This window comes from Gambusia affinis, linkage group LG07, assembly GCF_019740435.1.
Source record: "Gambusia affinis linkage group LG07, SWU_Gaff_1.0, whole genome shotgun sequence".
In the NCBI taxonomy this organism is placed as follows: domain Eukaryota; kingdom Metazoa; phylum Chordata; class Actinopteri; order Cyprinodontiformes; family Poeciliidae; genus Gambusia; species Gambusia affinis.
The window spans coordinates 5,284,855-5,304,595 of NC_057874.1; the positions used below are offsets into that span (position 1 = coordinate 5,284,855).

At 42.2% G+C, this 19,741-nt stretch overlaps 2 protein-coding genes across 6 annotated transcripts; both read right to left on the minus strand.

The window, feature by feature from the left end:
* Positions 1–3,649: 3,649 nt before the first annotated feature.
* comtb (catechol-O-methyltransferase b) lies at positions 3,650–9,060 on the minus strand. Of its 4 annotated transcripts, none has more exons than XM_044121593.1 (7): positions 8,730–8,845; positions 7,919–8,001; positions 7,605–7,776; positions 4,590–4,707; positions 4,277–4,470; positions 4,045–4,176; positions 3,650–3,958 (listed from the first exon to the last, which is right to left on the minus strand). In XM_044121593.1, the coding sequence occupies exons 3-7, from the start codon at positions 7,773–7,775 to the stop codon at positions 3,776–3,778; spliced, it is 798 nt and encodes a 265-aa protein (XP_043977528.1). In that variant the 5' UTR covers position 7,776; positions 7,919–8,001; positions 8,730–8,845; the 3' UTR covers positions 3,650–3,775. The 4 variants fall into 4 exon arrangements, with proteins under 4 accessions (XP_043977528.1, XP_043977529.1, XP_043977530.1 ...); XM_044121594.1 differs by lacking the exon at positions 8,730–8,845 and adding an exon at positions 8,246–8,262; XM_044121595.1 differs by lacking the exon at positions 7,919–8,001 and having other exon boundaries at positions 3,650–3,955; positions 8,730–9,060.
* Positions 9,061–9,990: 930 nt separating this feature from the next.
* LOC122833750 (SRSF protein kinase 2-like) lies at positions 9,991–19,065 on the minus strand. 2 transcript variants are annotated; one of them, XM_044121588.1, is made up of 15 exons: positions 18,875–19,065; positions 17,533–17,821; positions 17,345–17,453; positions 16,681–16,768; positions 16,372–16,459; positions 16,095–16,201; positions 15,841–16,021; positions 15,665–15,690; positions 15,511–15,567; positions 14,059–14,419; positions 13,789–13,886; positions 12,233–12,340; positions 12,085–12,154; positions 11,919–12,011; positions 9,991–10,599 (listed from the first exon to the last, which is right to left on the minus strand). In XM_044121588.1, exons 2-15 carry the CDS (start codon positions 17,750–17,752, stop codon positions 10,415–10,417), a joined length of 1,791 nt encoding a protein of 596 aa, XP_043977523.1. In that variant the 5' UTR covers positions 17,753–17,821; positions 18,875–19,065; the 3' UTR covers positions 9,991–10,414. The 2 variants fall into 2 exon arrangements, with proteins under 2 accessions (XP_043977523.1, XP_043977526.1); XM_044121591.1 differs by lacking the exons at positions 17,345–17,453; positions 18,875–19,065 and having other exon boundaries at positions 16,372–16,768; positions 17,533–17,670.
* Between the last annotated feature and the right edge of the window lie 676 nt (positions 19,066–19,741).

A 19,741-nucleotide genomic window follows, 5' to 3' on the forward strand; every position in this document is an offset into this window, starting at 1 on the left:
TTTCAGTCTACAGCGTTCCATTGTAGCCTCCACTGTATTTTTAGGGTTGTTCTTGTTACACACAGAGGGTTCAGGTTTTGTCCTGCTGCAGGAAACGTGCGCACTGATCAGATCATGACCGTAATAATCAGTTGGTGGTTGTTTTTTTTTTTTTTTCAATAAACGTAAACCGAACAATTTGTGGAAGAAGAGATGTAAACGGTCCGCCTCATTGATGCCAGCCTTTCAGCTAAAGATGGCGACTAAAGCGCCGCTCTGATTTTTGCAGCCAGGACTCAAACGTTAGTCAGCACAGAGAGAAAGAAACATGCCGCATTAATGAAGCTCTTCCCATGGTGAGTCGAGCAAACGTCAACATTTCAGGAAGACAGCAACATAAAGAAAGCTGCTAAATAAATTTAAAAAAACCCTCTAAAAGTCAAGGAGTGATCCAGAGTTTAGAGTTGAAATTCTGGATCCCACCTTGAATATCACTCTTATTCTACCAGGAAGACAGAAGCCAAAAGACGGTCGCCATGGACACCGAGGTGTGTGAAAGCAAGGAGAATTTCAGGCTCTCATCGTTACATAAATCCTAAGAAAACCCCAATTTGGGGGAAATTTTTTTTTTTGACAATATCCAAACAGTTTTGACATATTTCAGCTACAAAAACCGAACACTGTCTGCTGAATTTAGGTCACGCTTCAAACACGAGGCCCGTGGGGCCAAATCCGGCCCGCCGCAGCCTTTTAAGTGGCCCTCTAGATTCTAAACACTAAGTGTCCTTAAATATCAATGCAGTTTTCATTTATTTGCTGCCAAATTATATCAATCAGTCCCTTTTTCTCATTGAGAATTATCATGGAAATTCACACAAAATCAACAAATTTGCTAATTCTTTTTCTAATACATAACTAGGAGTTAACTGCAGATTTTTCTCAAACATTTTCAAATATTTTCTTTTACTGAACAGCTTCCTCAGCCTTCATTGATGTCAGATCAAAGTCCATGATCGATACAGCGAGTCATAAAATTTTAATTTACCATCATAAATAAGTGCCAATATCTGCAAATATTTCCAAATTAGAGCCACAAACACTTTGATTTTTATTGCAAAAATCCACTAAAAGAATCACAAAATCCTGGAGGAACTGAATAGATGTTCAATAATATTTCATTTTAAGAACTAATTGACATTTTAACTGTTGGTGAGCGGGTTTTATCAGTACATTCTGCCACAACCGGCCCTTTAAGAACCTTCATGATCTGGATTTGGCCCAAAACAAAAATGAGTTTGATTCCCCTGATCTAGGTGCTGGTGGTTGTATTGTTTCAGGAAACTAGCTTTTGCTTTGCTACACAACTAAAAACAAAACTCAGACGAAAGGCCAAAACAAGTGCATAAAAAGTAAAGTTGAAAAAGCAACAACCAAAAAATAAAAAATAAAAAAATAAAGCAGAGGAGGAGGAGTTTTGTAAACAACCTGCAGGATGACACGGAGGGAACGCCGGAAGCTTTTATCGTGGAGGGCTGAGAGCCGAAGATGGAAAACATTATAAATTTTGCAAAACCAGAAAACATCACGAAAACTGACGGGGGCAATCCGTGCCTCGAAACACCAACCAGGTTGATTATATCTGCATGAGAAGAGCAAGAAAAAGAGAGAGAGAGAAACATCCACAGCTGTCTGTGGAGTCTGGAAATTTTTACTTGATGTTTTTCACTCCAAGGACATTTGAAGTCATTTAATCTGTCCAGATTTAATTTCTAACAAAGCTACTGTTTTTTGTTTTTGCCGTGATTCTTTTTTACATATTTAAATACTGCTTTTGATTGCTATTTTAAGTAACGCCCAGAGCCAAATATGTGACGTCTGTAATTTGAGTTCAACAGATTGAAATCAATTTGAAATACAGGGATGATGGAGAAAGACAAGTCACTTTATAACAAACAAACAAACAAAACTGCACCATTACAAACAACTTGAACGAAGTGAAGTCATTACTCACCTGTCCATTCTTCATGGATCACTCTTCATTCATTCATCCATCACAGGAGATTCTCCAGGTCCAGATTCGACGAACTGCACTTCAAACCCGAGGCTCTGTCATCTCAGACTGCCTGATCAGGACGACTTTAAAAACAACAACTAAAAAAATAAAACCAAGTTAGAAAATATTTGAAAAAGCAAAACAAAAACCTGATGTAATTTTTAAAAAGACTAAATGAAGAAGAGGCTCTGGAGGGTTTCAGAGTGCAACGTTACGGCATGAGAATCTCCAAATCTCCGCCAAATCCCTTAAAAGCTCTCCTCCCGTTCTGCCGTCCTTTTTTCAGCCGTGCGCGTCTCGGTCCAGAGCAGTCACTCCTCCCTCACTCCGGTGAACCCTCTCTCTCTCTCTCTCAGAGCACTAATGGCCTCAGATTGGGATTATCATGCAGCCGTCTGTGAAGAAAGCACTAGGTGGACAAGCTCACTTTTCTCTCTCTCTCTCATACAGCTGCAGCAAAAAAAACGAAAAAAAAACCCTCCTCCCACTCCATCACTTTAAGAGATTAGATAAGCAGCAATTTGCTCTCTCTCTTTCTCCCTCTCTCTCACAAACACACACTGACAGAATATCAGAGCAGGTTTGTGCGCTACGGAATGTAGCTGGATTAGGTTTCCGATTGATTTGAGTCGATGCTCTGAAAAAAAAAAAAGGCAGCTCCCAGATCAGTTCGCAGCTCATCTGTTAATTAGGAGCTCGGTTAAAGGATCGCCCCACCGCCGCAACGTGCTGGACAGAAACACTCACAACTTTCAGGATCAAGTGTTCAGGCTCGCAAAAATGTTCATACCCAGTTGATTTTTATTTCCTTATTTTTTTTTGCTTTTTGACAAGTTACAATTAACGTCTACGTGTTTCACCGACCCAGGACCGGATTTGGCAATTTTGGTGCCCTACACAAACAAACAAACAAACCTGCAGCATTAACATCCCATGTGAGATGGCTTGGTCCCATAAATATATATACCTTAACTTCAGAATTTTTGAATATTTGCGTATAGATTTAAAAGAAAAAAAAGAAAATATTAAAACCACCACACTTCATACAGGCCTATAAGTTTTATATAAGGTACAATGTTTGCAAACAACAACAAAAAAACAAAACATTCCGAAATCAGCCCCTCTGCCCCCCATCCTCCAAAGAAAAGTAAAACGTGGCGCCCTGGGCTACTGCCCAGGAGACACCAACGCTCCAGGCAGCGTGAGAGATGAATCAGGAAGATAAACAGACATTTTGTTTACAAATAGGATTTTTGAAAGGTTTGGCAGTTCAGAGAATTCATATCAAATTGCTCTGAATTAAGCAGGTTTGATGAAAAACAACCCAACCCCCCATCACCGGCGCAACATGATGCTGCCCCCTCCATGAGAAAACTATCAGTTCTCTGCTAATGAAGTATTTTGCATATTGACATAAAATTAAATAAAATAAATCTCCATTTTGTTATTTTCTAAGGCAACATCTTTCTTAGTTCCCAAATGGCTTGTGGGAAAAAAATGTTTGTTCTGTCATGATAAAAAAAGAGGGAAAAAAAAAGTCCCAACAAACAAACAATGAAAGCTGAAATGAAGACATGACAATGTGTGAAAAACGTCACGGCAATAAAGAACGCAACATTGCATTTGTATTTCATGTGACTTTTATTTTCAAGTCAACGTCTTCATTACATTAGAAAAAGAGACGGGATTTCTTATTCTCTGGAAGATTCTGAAATGTGAGTTTGAGGCTCTTCTATTGAAGATCTACCCTAAGAAAACCGATTTCTCCAAACCATCTTCCACTTTGGTGTACTCCAGGTGAGATCTGAAGTACTGGCTTTTATACCGGGGGCTGTGGCGAACGTACTCCAGGTAGTCGGGCGTTCCGGGGCAGATGACGTTATCTGCCAACAGGACGCTTCCTTCCCTGAGGAGACCGCACTCCTGCTTTTGAAAAAACAAAAACTGCGTCATGGCAGAATGACCAGGGAAAGCGTTCCATCCAAACTGAAGCGTGTTACAACAAGACGCACCTCCATCAGCTTCGTGTCGGGAAGGTAGCGATCCTTCCAGTGATCCAAGAAAACCAAATCAAACGCTTCTATCCCAAACTTCTCCCTCAGTTTGGGGATCCAGTCACCAGATGCTCCTTCCACTAACTGGATCTAGAGGGAAGAAAACACTCGGCCATGTGACCCAGAAGTGGATTTTTTTTTTTCCTCCCTTCCCCTTTCTCGTAGTTCGCTTTAGACGTCGGGCTTTTACCTTGTCTCCCAATCCTGCCCAAGCGATCACCTGGCGAGCTATGGCGGCGTTGTGTGGGTTGAACTCCAGGGTGATGAGCTTGGCGTCAGGCGGCAGCAGGCTGGCGATGCGCACGGTGGAGTAGCCGCAGTAGGTTCCCAGCTCCAGCACCGTCGCCGGGTTCACTTCAGTCACCACGGAGTCCAGGATGCACCCTGGGGGGTCGAAGGAAGAATCAAAACGTATTGGAAGTTTTTTGTTTGTTTGTGTTTTTTTTTTAATAAAAGGACAGAGTCATAAACTTTTAATAATAATAATTATTAAAAGTCGCCACCTTTCTCATCTCCCACATTCATGGCCCACTCCTTCTGCCTGCAGAACTGATCGATGGCTTTCACCACGCTGCGAGGGTCCCCTCTAGTGGCGTTCTTCTGCACTGCAGCCAACATCCGCTGCAGGGAGCAAACAAAAACACTTCCAGTTCGGTCAATAACCTCCCAGTGAGTAAAAAGAAAAAACTGTTTTATTATTTTTCATCACATTTAATGAACATTTTCTCCTCCTGAAGGCAGACCAGAGTTGCAGCTTACAGTCAGCTGATTATTGGGGATGTGATAACTGGAATATTTATAAGCCTGTTTGTATCTTTATCATTTTCTTAAAGTCACTAACAGCCTTTTTACTGCTGCTGCTGCATACTGTCCAATCAGCAGCCCATCTCGGTGACTGGCTCCTCAGTTACATGTTAGCCTGTTAGCTAACCCATGTTCCTTATGAAAGGATTCTCAAAGTCTAGCAATTTCTCCTGTGGAAATGCCGCCAGACGTTATGATGACTTCCTAATGAAACCATTTAAAAAAAAACAAAAAACCAAAACCTATATTACTTTAAAAATAATTGTAAATCTATTCCGCAGGAGTTAGATTTTTACTAAGCTGCTGTGTTTTAGTGTCTTCTCCAGATTAAACAAGTTGATGTTGTCAGTTTCTGCTTGCGTGAAATTAAAATAGGACAGTAAGCTTTTTTTAAAAAGACGACAGGAAATGTATTTTATTACTGAATTCTTCTTCTTCAAATTTTATTAAAACCGGGGGCTGGGGGAGGAACTTCCTCGAGATCAAAGATCTCCAAAACGAAAGTAAAAAATCTTTTACAAGATAATCAGTCACAATTAAGTTAAATCATGAAAACATTGGGGGGGTTTTCTGGTTAAATAAAGGTTGAAAAAAAGAAACAAATATCACGACAACCAATTGCTTTGGGTATTGGTTACTCTACGTTTGATTAAAACCGTTTAAAAATCACCCGCATTTCTTTTCTCCATGTTCCAATTTCCAGGGAGCCGTGTTCGCTGTGCGATCGCTTTCAGCCGGCTGCATTCGCCTCTCCTGTTTTCAAACTAGAAAATATTTCAACAAGCCCAGACGTGCGAAACGCCCCGCAAGCCTGCGCCGTTCCTTCACTCCACTCGGGACGACACGCCGACGTGTTAACGTAGCAGAATCTACATTCGGCGGTCGCGAGCGAACGGCGTGAAGGTACAGAAGGGGCGAGAACGAGGAACCGAGTCTTTGGAAAGCGTGGAAACGTTTTGGAAGGCGTCTCTGTTCCTGCAGGAAGGGTTTCACGTCGTCTTCAGAGGCAGGCGTTTTTATTTTAATATACTTCGCAGCACTTACACAAACATCGGTCGAGCCTGGGTGGTTGAGGCTCGCTGTGACGGGGAGTAAGGTTTCACGCCGTTAATGCCAAGTTGTGAGCCTTAAGAAGGCTCAGACCACGAATCCGCTGAGGTCAGCAGATCTCCGCAGATCTACGCAGCTTTGCTGAGCCCAAGAATTGTTTTCTTAGCTGACAGGAGGGAGTCCCAGCATGCATCTGTCCTGCTGCGGCTGAGCCACCTTAACAAAACGGATCGTCTCCACACGAAGGGCTTGAAAGGGTTTTTTTTTTTTTGGCTTCCCTCGTATCTTCTCCTACAAGTTCACTCTTGACTAAAAGAGAGTGAACCCAAATGAAGAGGCAGAGATATTTTTTGCAGCCTCCAAAAGACCAACATCAAATACATGCATCATGTTGCCACGACAATCTGTGGTGCGCCTCGAAAAAGTCTTCACGTTTCAGATCTTGACCACCCAACAGAAAGCACCGAGCACTGATGAGGCGACAGGAACACGGTACATCTTGAGGAGGGAGCACTGAAGGTCAGCTACTCTGATGCCACCAAATAAAATTCAGTCCAACCAATTGCCTGCAAAAGAACTCGGGTCTATTTGCGTGAAATTTAATCTCAGTGTGAATCCAGATGTTTGTAAAAGAACATTAGTGAGCAAACAACATCTTAAAAACCAGGGACTGACCCGCGAAACACAAAGAGTTTTAACGAACCCGAACGGTTGCCACGGGAGATTGAAGGATTTCTCAAACATGCATGAAAAACAGAAAGAAACACTCCAGGTACGTTTTTGATGGGGGAATAACATTGTAGCGTTATGTAAAGCTAAAAAAAGTCACATTTACACACTACTGGCCCTTTAATCCATAACTAGCCCTGTTCAGGTCATCCTGCGAAACTGGGCAAGACAGAAACTGGTACAACTGAGAATATATTAAGACATGGCCAAGATGGTAACTCAGGAGGAGCTGGTGAGGTCAGTAGCACAGTCAGCAAATATTAGCTGTCACTTCACAAATCTGGCCTCTATACAAGCGTCCCACTGCTAAAAGGAAGCCGCAGGAATTTACGGTTTGCCACAAAGTCCTGCAAGACGAACTGCAAACACCTCGAAGAAAATGCTCTGGTGAGATGAGAAATTAAAAAAAAAAACAAAAAAAAAACACATTTTTCCACAAGTGAAATACTAGAAATCAACACTACACATCAACGCAAGTGTTGACAGGAAGATGGATGGATGGAGTTACACACAAAGCAGTCCTGAAGGGAAAAGCTCTTTGAAACTGAGAAACACCCAAGACTGGGTGAGAAGTTCGTCTTCCGGTTCAAACCCAACTCCGTTTAAGGGTCTGTGGAAGACTTGAAAACTGTTCCAAACAACCTCACTGAACCCGAGACGTTTCACACAGAAGAACGGCCAACAGGTTCACTCAGATGCACAAACAGATGCACTGCTTTCCTTCCACTTCACTTCCACAGAACGTGAATAATAATTTTTTTTGCAAGGCATTGCGTTTCACTGCTGAGGCAAAAACAAACCAGGTAATTTGGAGAGTTTAACGAGGTAGTCAATGAGCGTTTTTAAAAAATAAAAAGGTTTCCCTAATACTCTGACGCCTTCGATGAAGGTTTTGTTCGTTTATCGTGTTCGGCGAGCGTCTGGCAAAGGCCCACCTGAGGACGCGTGGTCTGGGTCAGTGTGTTCAGCAATCCCTCCACGATGGTGTCGTGCCAAACGAGTGCGAGACCCCCGTGGTACTGCACGACAGACGGGATCACCCATCTGTAGAGCACATACAGCAGAGCGGCCCCGCTAGCGCAGCTGTAGAGGAGAGTCAGCCACATCCTGGGGGGGGATGAAAAATAAAGAAAATTGTACTGTTACAGTGTGCAGTGCTGCAATATTGAAAGAGACGGTGATGAATGAAGAGCAAAAAAAATCTGCAAGGGGAAAGATGAAGGGACCCTTGTGTCTCCCATCGCTCTACCTGTCCCTTTGTGTTTAGATAATGAGATGGGTGTTTACTATGCAGGGTACAATACAGGAGCTGCTCCTGCTGCCACATCCAATCTGAACACACACACACACAAAATACATGTATATATATCACTGTGAAGAATGTATCCAAAATGAGCTGCAATAATCTGAAACAAACAGCTGCTTTCCCACACTTAGGAGCTGTTTATCTGCAGCCTGTGCGCAGATGAAGCGGGGAGGGAAAAGAGGAGAAGAGCACAGCTTGAATCTTAAACAGAACTCGTTCTCTGGAAAAGCGGTGAGGAGAGCAGCAGAGAGAAAGAGAGAAAAGGGCTACCTTGGAGTAATAATGCAGCTGTGAAAGCTCGGTTGTAGCTGAGGTAATCCCTTCTGATTTAGAGTTTGAGTCGCATGGCAACTGGCTGGGGGTTAAGAGCTGTGTCACCCAAAGGCACAAAACTGAGACTGTGACCTTTTACTCGGGCTTTCTTCTCAACGTATTAAAATGCAGAACAAAACTGGTACCTTTTATTATAATTATTATTATTGTTAAACCAGTCATTCCTTTTTGACAATGCAATGTTTAAATTATAGCTGCAGTTTAGAAAAAAAAAGCGCGCGCACACACACAGAGACACGCATAGAGACAGCAAAGGCTGTTTGACCACATTTCCTGTGGCAAAAGATTTCAAATTAACAAGTCAATCTGCTACAAATGAGCACATTTCCAAGTGCGGAAGGCATGAATCCAGATTGAGCCATGCGTCCCTTTTAGCGAAACAGAAACAAAGTAACTCAAGAGTAATCATGAATCAACTCACCTTACGATCCAACACGAGAGACTTTGCCCATGTGATCAGGTGGAGTTCCTCCGTCCTCTCCTCGCCTCGTCGCTGCTCCAGGGAAAATGTGGCATATGCCCGAGTTTACATGAAGCTAACTCCTCCCTCGTCCTCCTCCGCTCATGCGAAGTGTGGGCATGCGAGAAATGTGCAGCCCGCTGAAACCTCCACGCTCCGCAGCCGCAGAAAACAAGAAGCGTCTGTCACAGCGTTTGTTATTTTTAGTCTTGACGTGAGGAGTCTTTGGAGTGGAGATAACCGCTTCCCTCTTCTAGATGTTCGGCTTGAATTGAAGGACTCCGTTAATGTTCCAGAGGGGGAACGGATTATTTCAGGTGGGTAAAATATTTGGTTCCCCCCTCATAACTTTGTCAAATTTAGAGCAAATGCTACCAAATTCACAGGATTTATTGTTGGTTATGAGAGGAATAAGCACAGTAAAAGATTTTCTGGTAAGTTAATTTGTTCCCATTTTATGGAGGGGGGACTGATTATTTCAGGCAGCTGAAATATCCATTCTCTCCTCTCCTCCTCCCATAACTTTGGGGAATAAAGAGCAACTGTTTCCAAATTCTCAAAAATTGTTATGTGTGGTAGCATGTAGTATACTAGAAATTTCCTCAATCCAGTAATCTGTCATATTTTACATTAGAACAAGATTTACCAGAAAGTCTACACTCTCATCTTTTCAGGAAGTCTTAATTTTTGTGCCTTGCTATCAGCCAGCTACCATCCTCTTATATCAGCAATGAAAAACTATAAATACATACTACGTGTTGAAAAATTGTTTGGTGACTGACTTTTATTTCTGTCAAGCTGAAGTGACAAAAGTTGAAGAAAGACCGATTCTCTTGGCGTTTAAAATAACACAAAACAGCGTAAAAAGACGTCGTTTATTTAATTACTGTACAATTTTGTAAACAACAGCTGCCGATTAAACTGAATGTTACAAGCTTGACATGATTATATGAGTTGTTTTACCGAGAAATCGATCAGAAGCGCCGTGAAAATGTTCAGATCCGCCTTTCTGGCTGCAATGCGCGCTCCCGACACAGGGGGAACAGATTTTCACAGGGGAACAGAATTTCGCACAAGACCTGCATCAAACACCTGTACATAGAAAAAAAAAAAAAAAAGTAAGATATTTCCACCAAACCCCCCCTCCCCCCCCCCCAAAAAAAAAAGCAGAAATTTTGAGAATAATCTCAGAAATGTTCTAAAAAAAAGGGGGTGGGGGAGTTTCTGTGGTCCAAAAGTAAAAAAAAAAAAAATAATAATAATAATAATAATAATAAAGAATGCCAAATTTTGAGAATAATCTCAGAAATTTTCAAGGAAAAATGACAAAATTTGACTTTTGATACCCGGAAATTAATCTTTTGTCTGAGATTGACCTCAAAATTTGAGTTTTTTGGGGGGGTTTTTTAATAGCAAATGTTTGACTTTTGAAACTCAGAAATGCAAGGCCTTCTATAAACTACTTAGCTCAAGATTTCCAATTTGTTTTCTTTCCCAGTAGACATTAGACTTTTGAAGCTGAGAAATTTCCTTGTTTTTTTTTTCCAGAAAATCTTCTGAGATGAATTTCAAAATTTCTGACAAAAGCCGGGAGACCAGGGCCCTCTTGTCCAAGGGCCCTGGTCTCCCGGCGCTGCTGTGCGTCTCTAGGAGGAAACCCAGGGGTGTTTCAGACACTGAGCAGCTGTGGCTCTTTTCTGTGGCTGCAGTTCCAACATGGTGAGGAGAAACGAACTGAACTGGAGCGCCTCCTCCCGTGGCCACTCGTACTTATCCAGCAGGATCTCCAACAAGCTCCACGGTTTCAGTTTGGAGATGTGCCGCAGCTGCCCTGAAGAGAGAGAGAGGGAGAGAGACGGGTTTCTGGCTCCTCAGAGCAGCTCGACTTTGTAATTATTCATATCATAAACCGTCCATACGGTCCAGTACCGCAAAAAGCAAGAACCATATCAAATAATTAGACTGAATCAATTTCATGTATTTTACAAATCTGTGTGAGAATCGGGCTTTTAAAATGTTACCCTAATAAAAAGCAGCAGTTGTACAAGAGCAGAAATGCAGAGGGAGAGAAAAAAAAAGGCTGGTGGGAGAAATAAGCTCTGACTCTTGATTGGTCAGTCAGGAGCTCAAAGGTTGTGTTGGAGCGCAGGCTAGCTTTATCAGGTCGTGTTGATAAAGAAGAAAGAGTCGTTGGATTGTTTGCAGTATTAGTGAACTAAGGTCAGAGCGCTGAGACGCAAAGACTAGTCAAAACAAATATATATTTTCCGTCTGGAGAAATATCTGGGTCAGCTCAGGCTGAGTGATTCTTTTCTGCAGAGAACACAAAAGGCTGAGCCGCGTAAAGCAGGGCCTGCCGCTTTATTCCCTTGACCTTTGAAACAAACAGTGTGCTACGGGCAATGCTGGACGCTGAAATGCTGGCAGCTCTCAGAAATCCCAGAGTTCAGATTAGCGTCAAACATACTGTGGTGAAGGTTTGCATGCGAAGCTGAGGGCAGCACCTCATAGCGGCAAAGTCATAAACCTTAGAATCATAAGCTGCATCGGTTAACTGACTACTGAAATATATGTATGTATTGAAATTGAAGTCTCACTTGAGAGGATTTTTATCAGTCTCAGATCTTCCAAAGCCTCTCTGAACGGCAAAATTCTCTTTGTAAACATCTCAGTGTTGACACTTCAGGTAGACGCTGAATGATTGGATTAGATTTAATCACTAAAAACAACCCACAATGAACCTATTAGTACTCACTAATAGATCGGTTAGTAATTGAGTAATGAAAGGAGAGACAAAACAAGCAGAAACTACCTAAGTGGAACTTTGAAGGTAAATGAGAATAAATGCTAATATTCTCTTCATATAAGTGTTTCTATCCCTCTCAGACATGGATTAGCATCTTCTTAGAAGAGCACACGGGTGTCAGTTTGTCACGCTGCAATTTTGTAGCCATGCTAAGTCTGTTTACCGCCAACAGAAGACTCTAAAGGTGCCCTAACAAGTGAACACTCCAATCACATCATCATCTCTTGTATTTTCTTGTGCTGTACGAGATAAATTAGGTATGTACTCAAAATGTACTATATTAAAACAAAAAAATTTGCCAAAAGAGGAAAAGAGACGTCTATTTCTTGAACACTTGACTTTACCTTTCCTGTTGAAGTATTGTTTGGATTTTCTCCCAGAAAGGGCAAACTGGGACGGGAGAGGTCCGAGCAGCTCGATGATATGGGCAATGTGATCTACGGACGTGAAAAACGTTCATATTATTGATCTCAAACACATCAATAATAGTACCCAAACACACACACACACCTTCCTCCCGGCAGAACGCGGCTCCTGCCTGGGGGTCAAACAGGTAGTCTCCCGTGGCCAGCTCAAAGGCCTTGGGAGGACACAAGGAGACAATAGCAACGCAATCCTTCCAACGGTGGAGCAATTGTTTCGCTATCGTCTCTCTCACCATGCAGGCGGCGCTCCAGATGTCGGCTGGCGTGTCGTAGTCCGCACCAATCAGAACCTCAATGGAGCGATACTGACAGGTCTGAATGTCTTCGCTGAAGTGCTTGTGCTGAAAACAGAGAAGAACCAAAAATACGATCCGGCAATCTGCAGCCAAGCACATCTGGTTGGTCGAACAGAACTGGACTGGGCCTTTCTAAACCAGGCTGGAGCTCAGAACCAGGACGGGAAGGTTTGTTTGTTTTTCTGTTAAACGGATTCATTTCTGTCTTGTTTTTTTTAATGGATGGTTTTCTACATTTACAAGGTTTAAACCCTTGGTCATTTCTTTCTTTTTAGTAGTTTATGGTCTGAAGTTCTCTAGGTTCATCTTACTGTCTTCATTCAAGGTTGAAAGATCAGGGTCAGATAAATAAATCAGAATGTTACAGGAAATCTTATTTAGGTGACTCAAGTCAAAATGTCTGTGACAGACTGGCGACCTGTCCAGGGTGAACCCGCCTCTCGCCCAGAACGTAGCTGGAGATTGGAACCAGCAACCCTCCTGACCCCTTTAAGGGACAAGGGTGAACAGAAAATGGATGGATGGAAGTCAAAATGTGAGAACGAACTGCAGAAATTCATCAACACTCGGTTATGTGTGTTTTAAAACCCAAAACTGTGGAAGATGGGGCCACTGGAAAAAAAATTATTCAGATTTTCTTTTCAGAAGATCAGAATTCTGAGGTTAAAAAGTCAGAATAATCATTGTCATTATTCCTACTAAGGCTGGTGTTTCCCTGGGATTCTTTATCAACAACACATTTTTCCAGCTGAACTTTTCATCCAAGTATTTAGGATGCAGCTCTCTGTGGACAGCCGGCTTCTTAAGCACGGAGATTTCCCACGTCTCCCCCGTGACGGCGCAGGCGACAACTGAACTTTTCTTCTTTAACTTCCTTCATCCAGATTTGTTCGGTCAAACGGCACATAGTCAATTTCACAGTCTGCTGTCTAGCCACTGGTCAAAAAGAGAAAAAAAATCTCACACGCCGAAGCTATTTATTCTTACTGCTTTCATGCGATCTTATTTTCTCAGAAGTAGTTTTTTTGATATTCGGTTTATTAAGATTCATCTCTATTAGTAAAACGTATGTTTCTGAAGGCTCTCAATAACTAACAAAGACAGCAATGCTCAAAATGTTCAATTTAAGCGATTTGGAGTGAAATGGGACGAAAAGCTGACGTCAGTACGTATGTCCACCTTTCATACTGTGATAAAAGCTAGAAAACACTGAAGCTAAGCTCCATAATGTTTCTGTTCATCTTCTTCACCTCTTCAGAATCTCATAAAGCTAGAGAATAAAGTGAGACATGAGAGTAAAGCATATTTTTTTGTTGATTGTCTTGATGGTGAGCAGATTCAGATTCGCTACATGTATAAAAAATAAATAAAAATGAAGTTGTAAATATCAATCCAGAGTGAGTCTCATCAAAAGACTCAACTTACTCATTAAAAATTGTATGAGATTAATCACTTAAATCATTTTAACTGTATGTTTGACTTTAATCACTCACCACCCAGCAGGCGTTGCCCAGATCTGCAATCTTGACCACAATTTTGTCGGCATTGTGAGGCTTCAGTACGTCCAGAGGAACATCTGTGTCGCCGATTCCTGAAACGCAGTAAAAGGTTTAAAGAAACTTCAGTGACTTGGTCAAAGAGATAAGAATGCAGATCATTAAAACACATTAACCAAGCTGAGGCTTCATTCAAGTGATTTTTAACTTCTCCTTCTTTTTTTTTTTTTTTTTTAAACAAGTGTAGCAGTAAGCAGTGATACTGACCTCTAGCGGAGGAAGCCGGAGGTGCAACGGGCTCCGTGTGCGACGTCTGGGGGAACAGCGCAGATCTGGAGCCGGAGGCCGGGGCGTCCACGCTAAAGTTTGGGCATGAGCCCATGGAGAGCCTGTGGCTGCGTGGATCACTGTCCAGTCCATCCTCAAACAGCAAAGTCTGCCTCCTCATCTTAAGGTCATGACCTCTGAGCTTTGAGGCGCTAGTGAAGTGATGCACGTTTGAAGCGGCATCTTCAGAAAACGTCACATGAGGCTTGTCTGACTTCAGGTCAGACGGACTCTTCTGTCCCCGACGGCTTTTGTCCTTCGCCGATAGCTTCTTCAGCGGACTCCTGGAGACCTTGCTGGACTGTCGTAGTCAGAAACAATCGGACGTGAGCGTTAACCGTGTGATTAAAGCAAACCATGTAAATTCACGCATGTTCCCAACTCGACTGGCTCCGTGATTCCTTTACTTGCGCGCCGTGACAGGGACAAAAAAAATAAATAAAAAAATAAACACATTGAAAATGAAAAACCCTGTTGGAAGATCTGTGATCTGAACCGTTGAACTGAGCGTTGCTAACAGCAAAGTACAGTGTAACCATAACAACAGCTGCCGCTGCTGCAGGAACATTTCCTCGTCTCTTCTGACATAAAGCAGACATCGCCACTGCAGCGCAAAAGCCTTCTCCACGTTTCTCCTAATTTGGACAAAGGACATTCACTTCAAAATAACTATCTTGAAAACTATTTTTGCTTCCTTTAGGATTTCTACAACTTATCTGCCACGTAGCAGGAAATGTATCAACTTATTTAGAGCTACAAAAAAAAAAAAAAAAGAATGTGTGGATTTTACATTTACAGCAAACAAACAATCCCTTAGAAAACTGGGTTTGAGATTCACACAGGCGGGTGGAAATGTTGGACGGCAAGTTGAGAGGGATTTGGTTACAGCAGAGTGTTGTCCACACAACAAACCAATGTGTTTATGAAATATTGGTTCATAACCAATAGGAAATTTGCAGGAAATAGCCTACTGCCAGAGGGGAAGCACGTATGTGATGAGGAAGGAGGGTCCGAGGACAAATCCCTGGGTTCGCCTGATCCAACGGGGACTCGGTTCAGATCTGAAAGACTTTTGGCTTTTTACCTCCCTTACAATCCTGCTTACTGCTTGTGGTGGAAAGACAAATATTATCGCAATTCTCATCGGCTAAAAGAAATAGTATGAATACATGGAATAGGGTTGAATTTGCTGAATCTTGAGTATTATGCTATAGAAATGTTATTTTAGCCTAAGGCTTTTTTTTATATATGTATATAGGCTATCTTTATCGAGGGTGATCAGATATTTTTTTTAAATCAGACACATTGCTAAAGAGGGATTAGAGCACAATAACGCACGCTTCCCCAACGCTCTTCATCAGCATCCCATGCGGTTGCCGTCTGTCAGCTTACCCATTCGCCAAGCGTGTGCAGGACCCCCGTCAGCTTCCCAAACCAGTTGAACACGCTCTTAGGAAAGAGTAGCGGGAAAGACAAAGGTCACAACAAAGCTCAGCGTGAATCGAGTCACAATTATTCCGGAAGAGTTCATTTTAAAGTCCCACACCTGCTTTTCTCTCGAGTCTCTGTTCACTGGCAGAAAGAGAGAAGAATGAAAATGAGACTAATGAACGACCCTCAACAAGAGCTACACCAAACAAAACAAACAAAAAAACCCAAAACAACTTTTGATTCTCAAAATTTATTGAGTCAAAGCAATTACTCAAAGGATTTGCACCAAACCTGAGCTGCTGCTGCTGCTGAGACGAGGAGGAGGAGGAGGAACGGGTAACTGCTGCAGCTTGGTGCTGGCTGCAAGCTTCCGGAGATAAATCTCGTCCGCTCTCAGGAGGATGTTCTCCGGCTTGATGTCCGTGTGGATGACTTTGCATTTAGTGTGCAAGTAATCTAAACCCTGCAAGACCTGCAACAGAATTCACACGGCTGACGCGATCCAAGTCAGAAGTGAAATGAAAGGAGATAAAAATGCAGCACACCTGCTTGAGGATGCTTTTAACACAAGGCAGGGGGAGGCCTGTGTAGTTGGATTTGACGATCCACTTGAGAAGCTCGTGGCCGAGAACCTCCAGAACCATGCACACGTCTGGACGTGCAGCTAAGGAGCTTTGTTTGTTTTGTTTTGTTTTCCCCACAGTGAAGTGATGTGAGCGCTTCTTGCAGCGACGGCATTAAAAGCGGAACCCTCTAAGTCCAGCAACAACCTCGCAACCGAATCGTTTCGGAGCGACGTCGTCTCCGTTCTGGAAAAGATACGCTCTCCGGTCGGAGCCGAGATTCGAAAGTCGTCAATGAGCTGCACGATTTTCTCACGCTTAGGATCCTTGGGGTCGCTGTCCCTTACCTTGTAAGCACAAAAGAAAAAGAAGATCTGCTCATTCAAATGACTTTTGGTTTCAACAACAGCAAAAAAAAAATAAAATAAATAAAAAATAAAAACAACAAAAACTAAAGACGACACAACAAAGTATAAGCTGTTGCAACATGTTGCTTCACTACACGTTTCAAACAATGCTTGAAAGAAAGAAACAAACGAGACGCATCGAAGTGGAAACTCAGACTGACACATTTAAGCAGTGTGATCTCATCCAGTGCCATCTCAGTGAACATTTCAGCGCTCTTCACCACCTTCAGAGCCACAAAGCGCTTCGTTCTGCGGGCAAAACAAAAAAAAAAAAGTTTTTTATATGATTACAACAGTGACCATCACGGTTCCTTGCACTTCCTGGCAAAACTGTTCATACCCTGTTGGGATTTTTACACAGTTGTCATATTACAACCAGTGGTTTTTTTTTGTTTTTGTTTTTAAATAAGATTTTAATATCGTAGAACGAACGATATAAAGTCACATATAATTTTCAATGGTTAATTGCCAGTCCCCAATTAGGGGCCTCAGCAAATGTAAAAAAAAAAATAAAAAATTAGCTCCAGTCTCATGAAACCAAAATAAAAACACATGACCCTGAAGCCACCATCTCCACAATGGAACATGCTGAGAAGATGTTTATCTACAGCGGGAACAATGAAGCAGGGTAGCTGTGATGGAAAAAACCCAGGCAAGCCTGTAAGAGGCTGCACAAGACTGGAAGCAGAGCCACTGGACTAGATTACGTTGGTTGTTGCAACGAGACACATTGTTGAAAACTTCAAATGATAGAAATAATATTTTTAGCATGGCTAGGTATCATTACGCTTAATGCAAAAGCTACAAGGTCAAGCTTTTACTCACACCATGTCCCAGCAGAGCCACACGGTGGAGAAGTGACCCCTTCCCAACTTTTTAAGGACTTGATAGCGGTCAACAAATATTTCTCCAATCTCTACCTGGTAATAACCACCTGGAAGCAATGTGCGGTTGATAGAAATCAGAAGTGAAGACGTTACAGGGCTGAGATTTATTACTGGGATCTGACTTACCAATGCCGTAGTCTGAAGGATTCTCCTGTTGCTCTTCATAAGATCCCAGAGGCTCCGGTGAAGCGGCGTGGCTCTGTAAAGACAGAGGGCAGTGGGGGGTCTTGCTGGGTGTGGGACTCTTTCTGCTGCTGCTCTTATGTTTTGTTTCCGAGAAAGGCTGATGGATGGGTTGGTTGGATGTAAGAAGGGCCGATATGGCAGCCGCGTAGGACGACGACATGTTGGCTGGAGAGCGACCAGTCTGGGTGGAGCTTTAGAAGAGCCGGTGCGACGGCAGCATTCGGGAAGACTGAAACGAAAAGGCATTTTAAGAAATTCAGAAACTTCCAAGTACATCTCTTCTACGGGGGTCTGTGCATTCACCCACTGGCTGTGTGGAATGACATTTTAAGAGGGCCAACGAGTGTGTACCTTTATTTTTAGCTGGATGAATGGCATGTCAACGTAAATAGCCCCTGACACCAGCCCAGCTGCAACCAGACTCTCCTTGGGCTTGCATAACTGCTGCTGAGGGAGCCTCTGCTGTGAACATGAACTCCTGATATGAACTCTCTGGTCTCTGAAAACCTCATGAGGCCATTTTTTATTTATTTTTTGTCATTTCTGTGTAGACTGATAAGAGTATTGTAAGAGTCAAAAGATAATGTTGTCCACAGGAGATTACGTTGGCTGGATTTAGACATTTAAACATCCCAATTATTAATTGTTCTAGTTATAACACCATTAACGACTTTAATTTGGTATTTCATTGCAGAACTGACAAACTTTCATATTCAGTCACATTTGCTCAAAAATGCACAATAATTACTTAATAAACACATTTCTCTATGATACTGTAGTTGAATCATATCTATTCAATAACCTTTGAACATTTGCTGGATTTATTGAGCATTTTTAATTAGGTGAGCAGAAAGCTATTATTGGTTTTATGCATTACTGTTTCAAGGAATAAACAAACTGTATGGACACTACTGTTGAAAGAGGAGGAGGAACGAAGTATACCAAAGAACAGCAATACAGGCTAACATCACACACCAGCTACCAAAGGCTGAATATATAAAATAAGTTCAAAAATAATACATTATTTTAAATTAGTTGTATTGCAAACAACTTTATTTGCCTTTTATCTCACTCTTTAGCTTTTAGTAAAAAGCAAAAAAGTTAGCTTTTTACTTTTTAAGAAGTAAAAACCTAACTTTTTACTTCTTAAAATGTTAGCTAATCTCTTAATGAAGAAAGAACGTTTCTACAAGGAAACAATATTTATTATTTTAATGTAAAACTATGCTGTTTTGTTAAATGGACGTATTATTCTTTCAAAAATAATTGACGTTTATATTACCCAATGGTTTCTTCTTTGGGAGGTCGAACAGTGGTGCTGTGTTGTTGTCGGCTCTTTGAAGTTATGACGCAGCTTCTCCAGTGAAAAGTAATTAATACTGGTAAGGCGGGACTCGAAGCGAGGCCGACACACCAGAGCTGAGCGCGGCGGAGTGGAGCGTTTCAGTCCTGGGCTGTTCTGCTCATCACCCCTCAGTCTGAGAGGAGGGTCTAGGAATAGCAGAGCGCCGCCGCTGCTGTTGCCTGGAGAGACAGCAAGCTCAGTTCCCGGCAGTGGCAGCTAGAAGAGTTGCCACGACTGCTGCCGCTGTTTTGGCGGGATGCCACGCCGGTTTACGGCAAAACGTGATTGTTATATTGCCCATTAGCGAATTAATATTTTTAAAACATGATGACGGTGGTTATTAAGCCTTGTAAGAATAAAGTGACTTCACTTACTTGGTGTCAGCTTCAGTGGCACTTCAGTTTATTGACCACTAGATGTCGGACTCGAGCACCGTTTTATTGAAAGCTGGAGCTTTTATTGAAAGCTCCAGTGTTTCAACCGCATCGTTTCACTTACTAAAAGCCGGGATCGACCATCACTAGTGAAAATTGTGAAAGGGCTCAAGAGGTACGAATAATTTTGCAAGGCACTGAATTTAGATTATTCTAAAAATATAAAAACCATCACCACTAGATGGCAGTGTTTCACCAGGATAAGCTGGTGTCTTATTTTTCCGCTTCTGCGGGTCATTGATCCCTCAAACAGCATCTTGAATCGTGGCCCAAACAACCCGTAACCGATAAAATTCAATTCATGTTGTTTTTAAGACAAATCGTTTTCGAAACTGGTGCTTTAATTTTCACTAATGTTTCCAAATGACTG

Coding starts and splice junctions, on each gene's coding strand:
- comtb (XM_044121592.1), bottom strand. CDS start 7,775: ATGTGGCTGACTCTCCTCTACAGCTGCGCTAGCGGGGCCGCTCTGCTG. Junction 4,471..4,589: donor GAATGTGGGAGATGAGAAAG/GTGGCGACTTTT, acceptor TCGACCCCCCAG/GGTGCATCCTGGACTCCGTG. Junction 4,177..4,276: donor GGGCAGGATTGGGAGACAAG/GTAAAAGCCCGA, acceptor TCTTCCCTCTAG/ATCCAGTTAGTGGAAGGAGC.
- LOC122833750 (XM_044121588.1), bottom strand. CDS start 17,752: ATGTCGTCGTCCTACGCGGCTGCCATATCGGCCCTTCTTACATCCAAC. Junction 15,568..15,664: donor GAGACTCGAGAGAAAAGCAG/GTGTGGGACTTT, acceptor CTCTTTCCTAAG/AGCGTGTTCAACTGGTTTGG. Junction 13,887..14,058: donor TCCGGCTTCCTCCGCTAGAG/GTCAGTATCACT, acceptor ACTGCGTTTCAG/GAATCGGCGACACAGATGTT.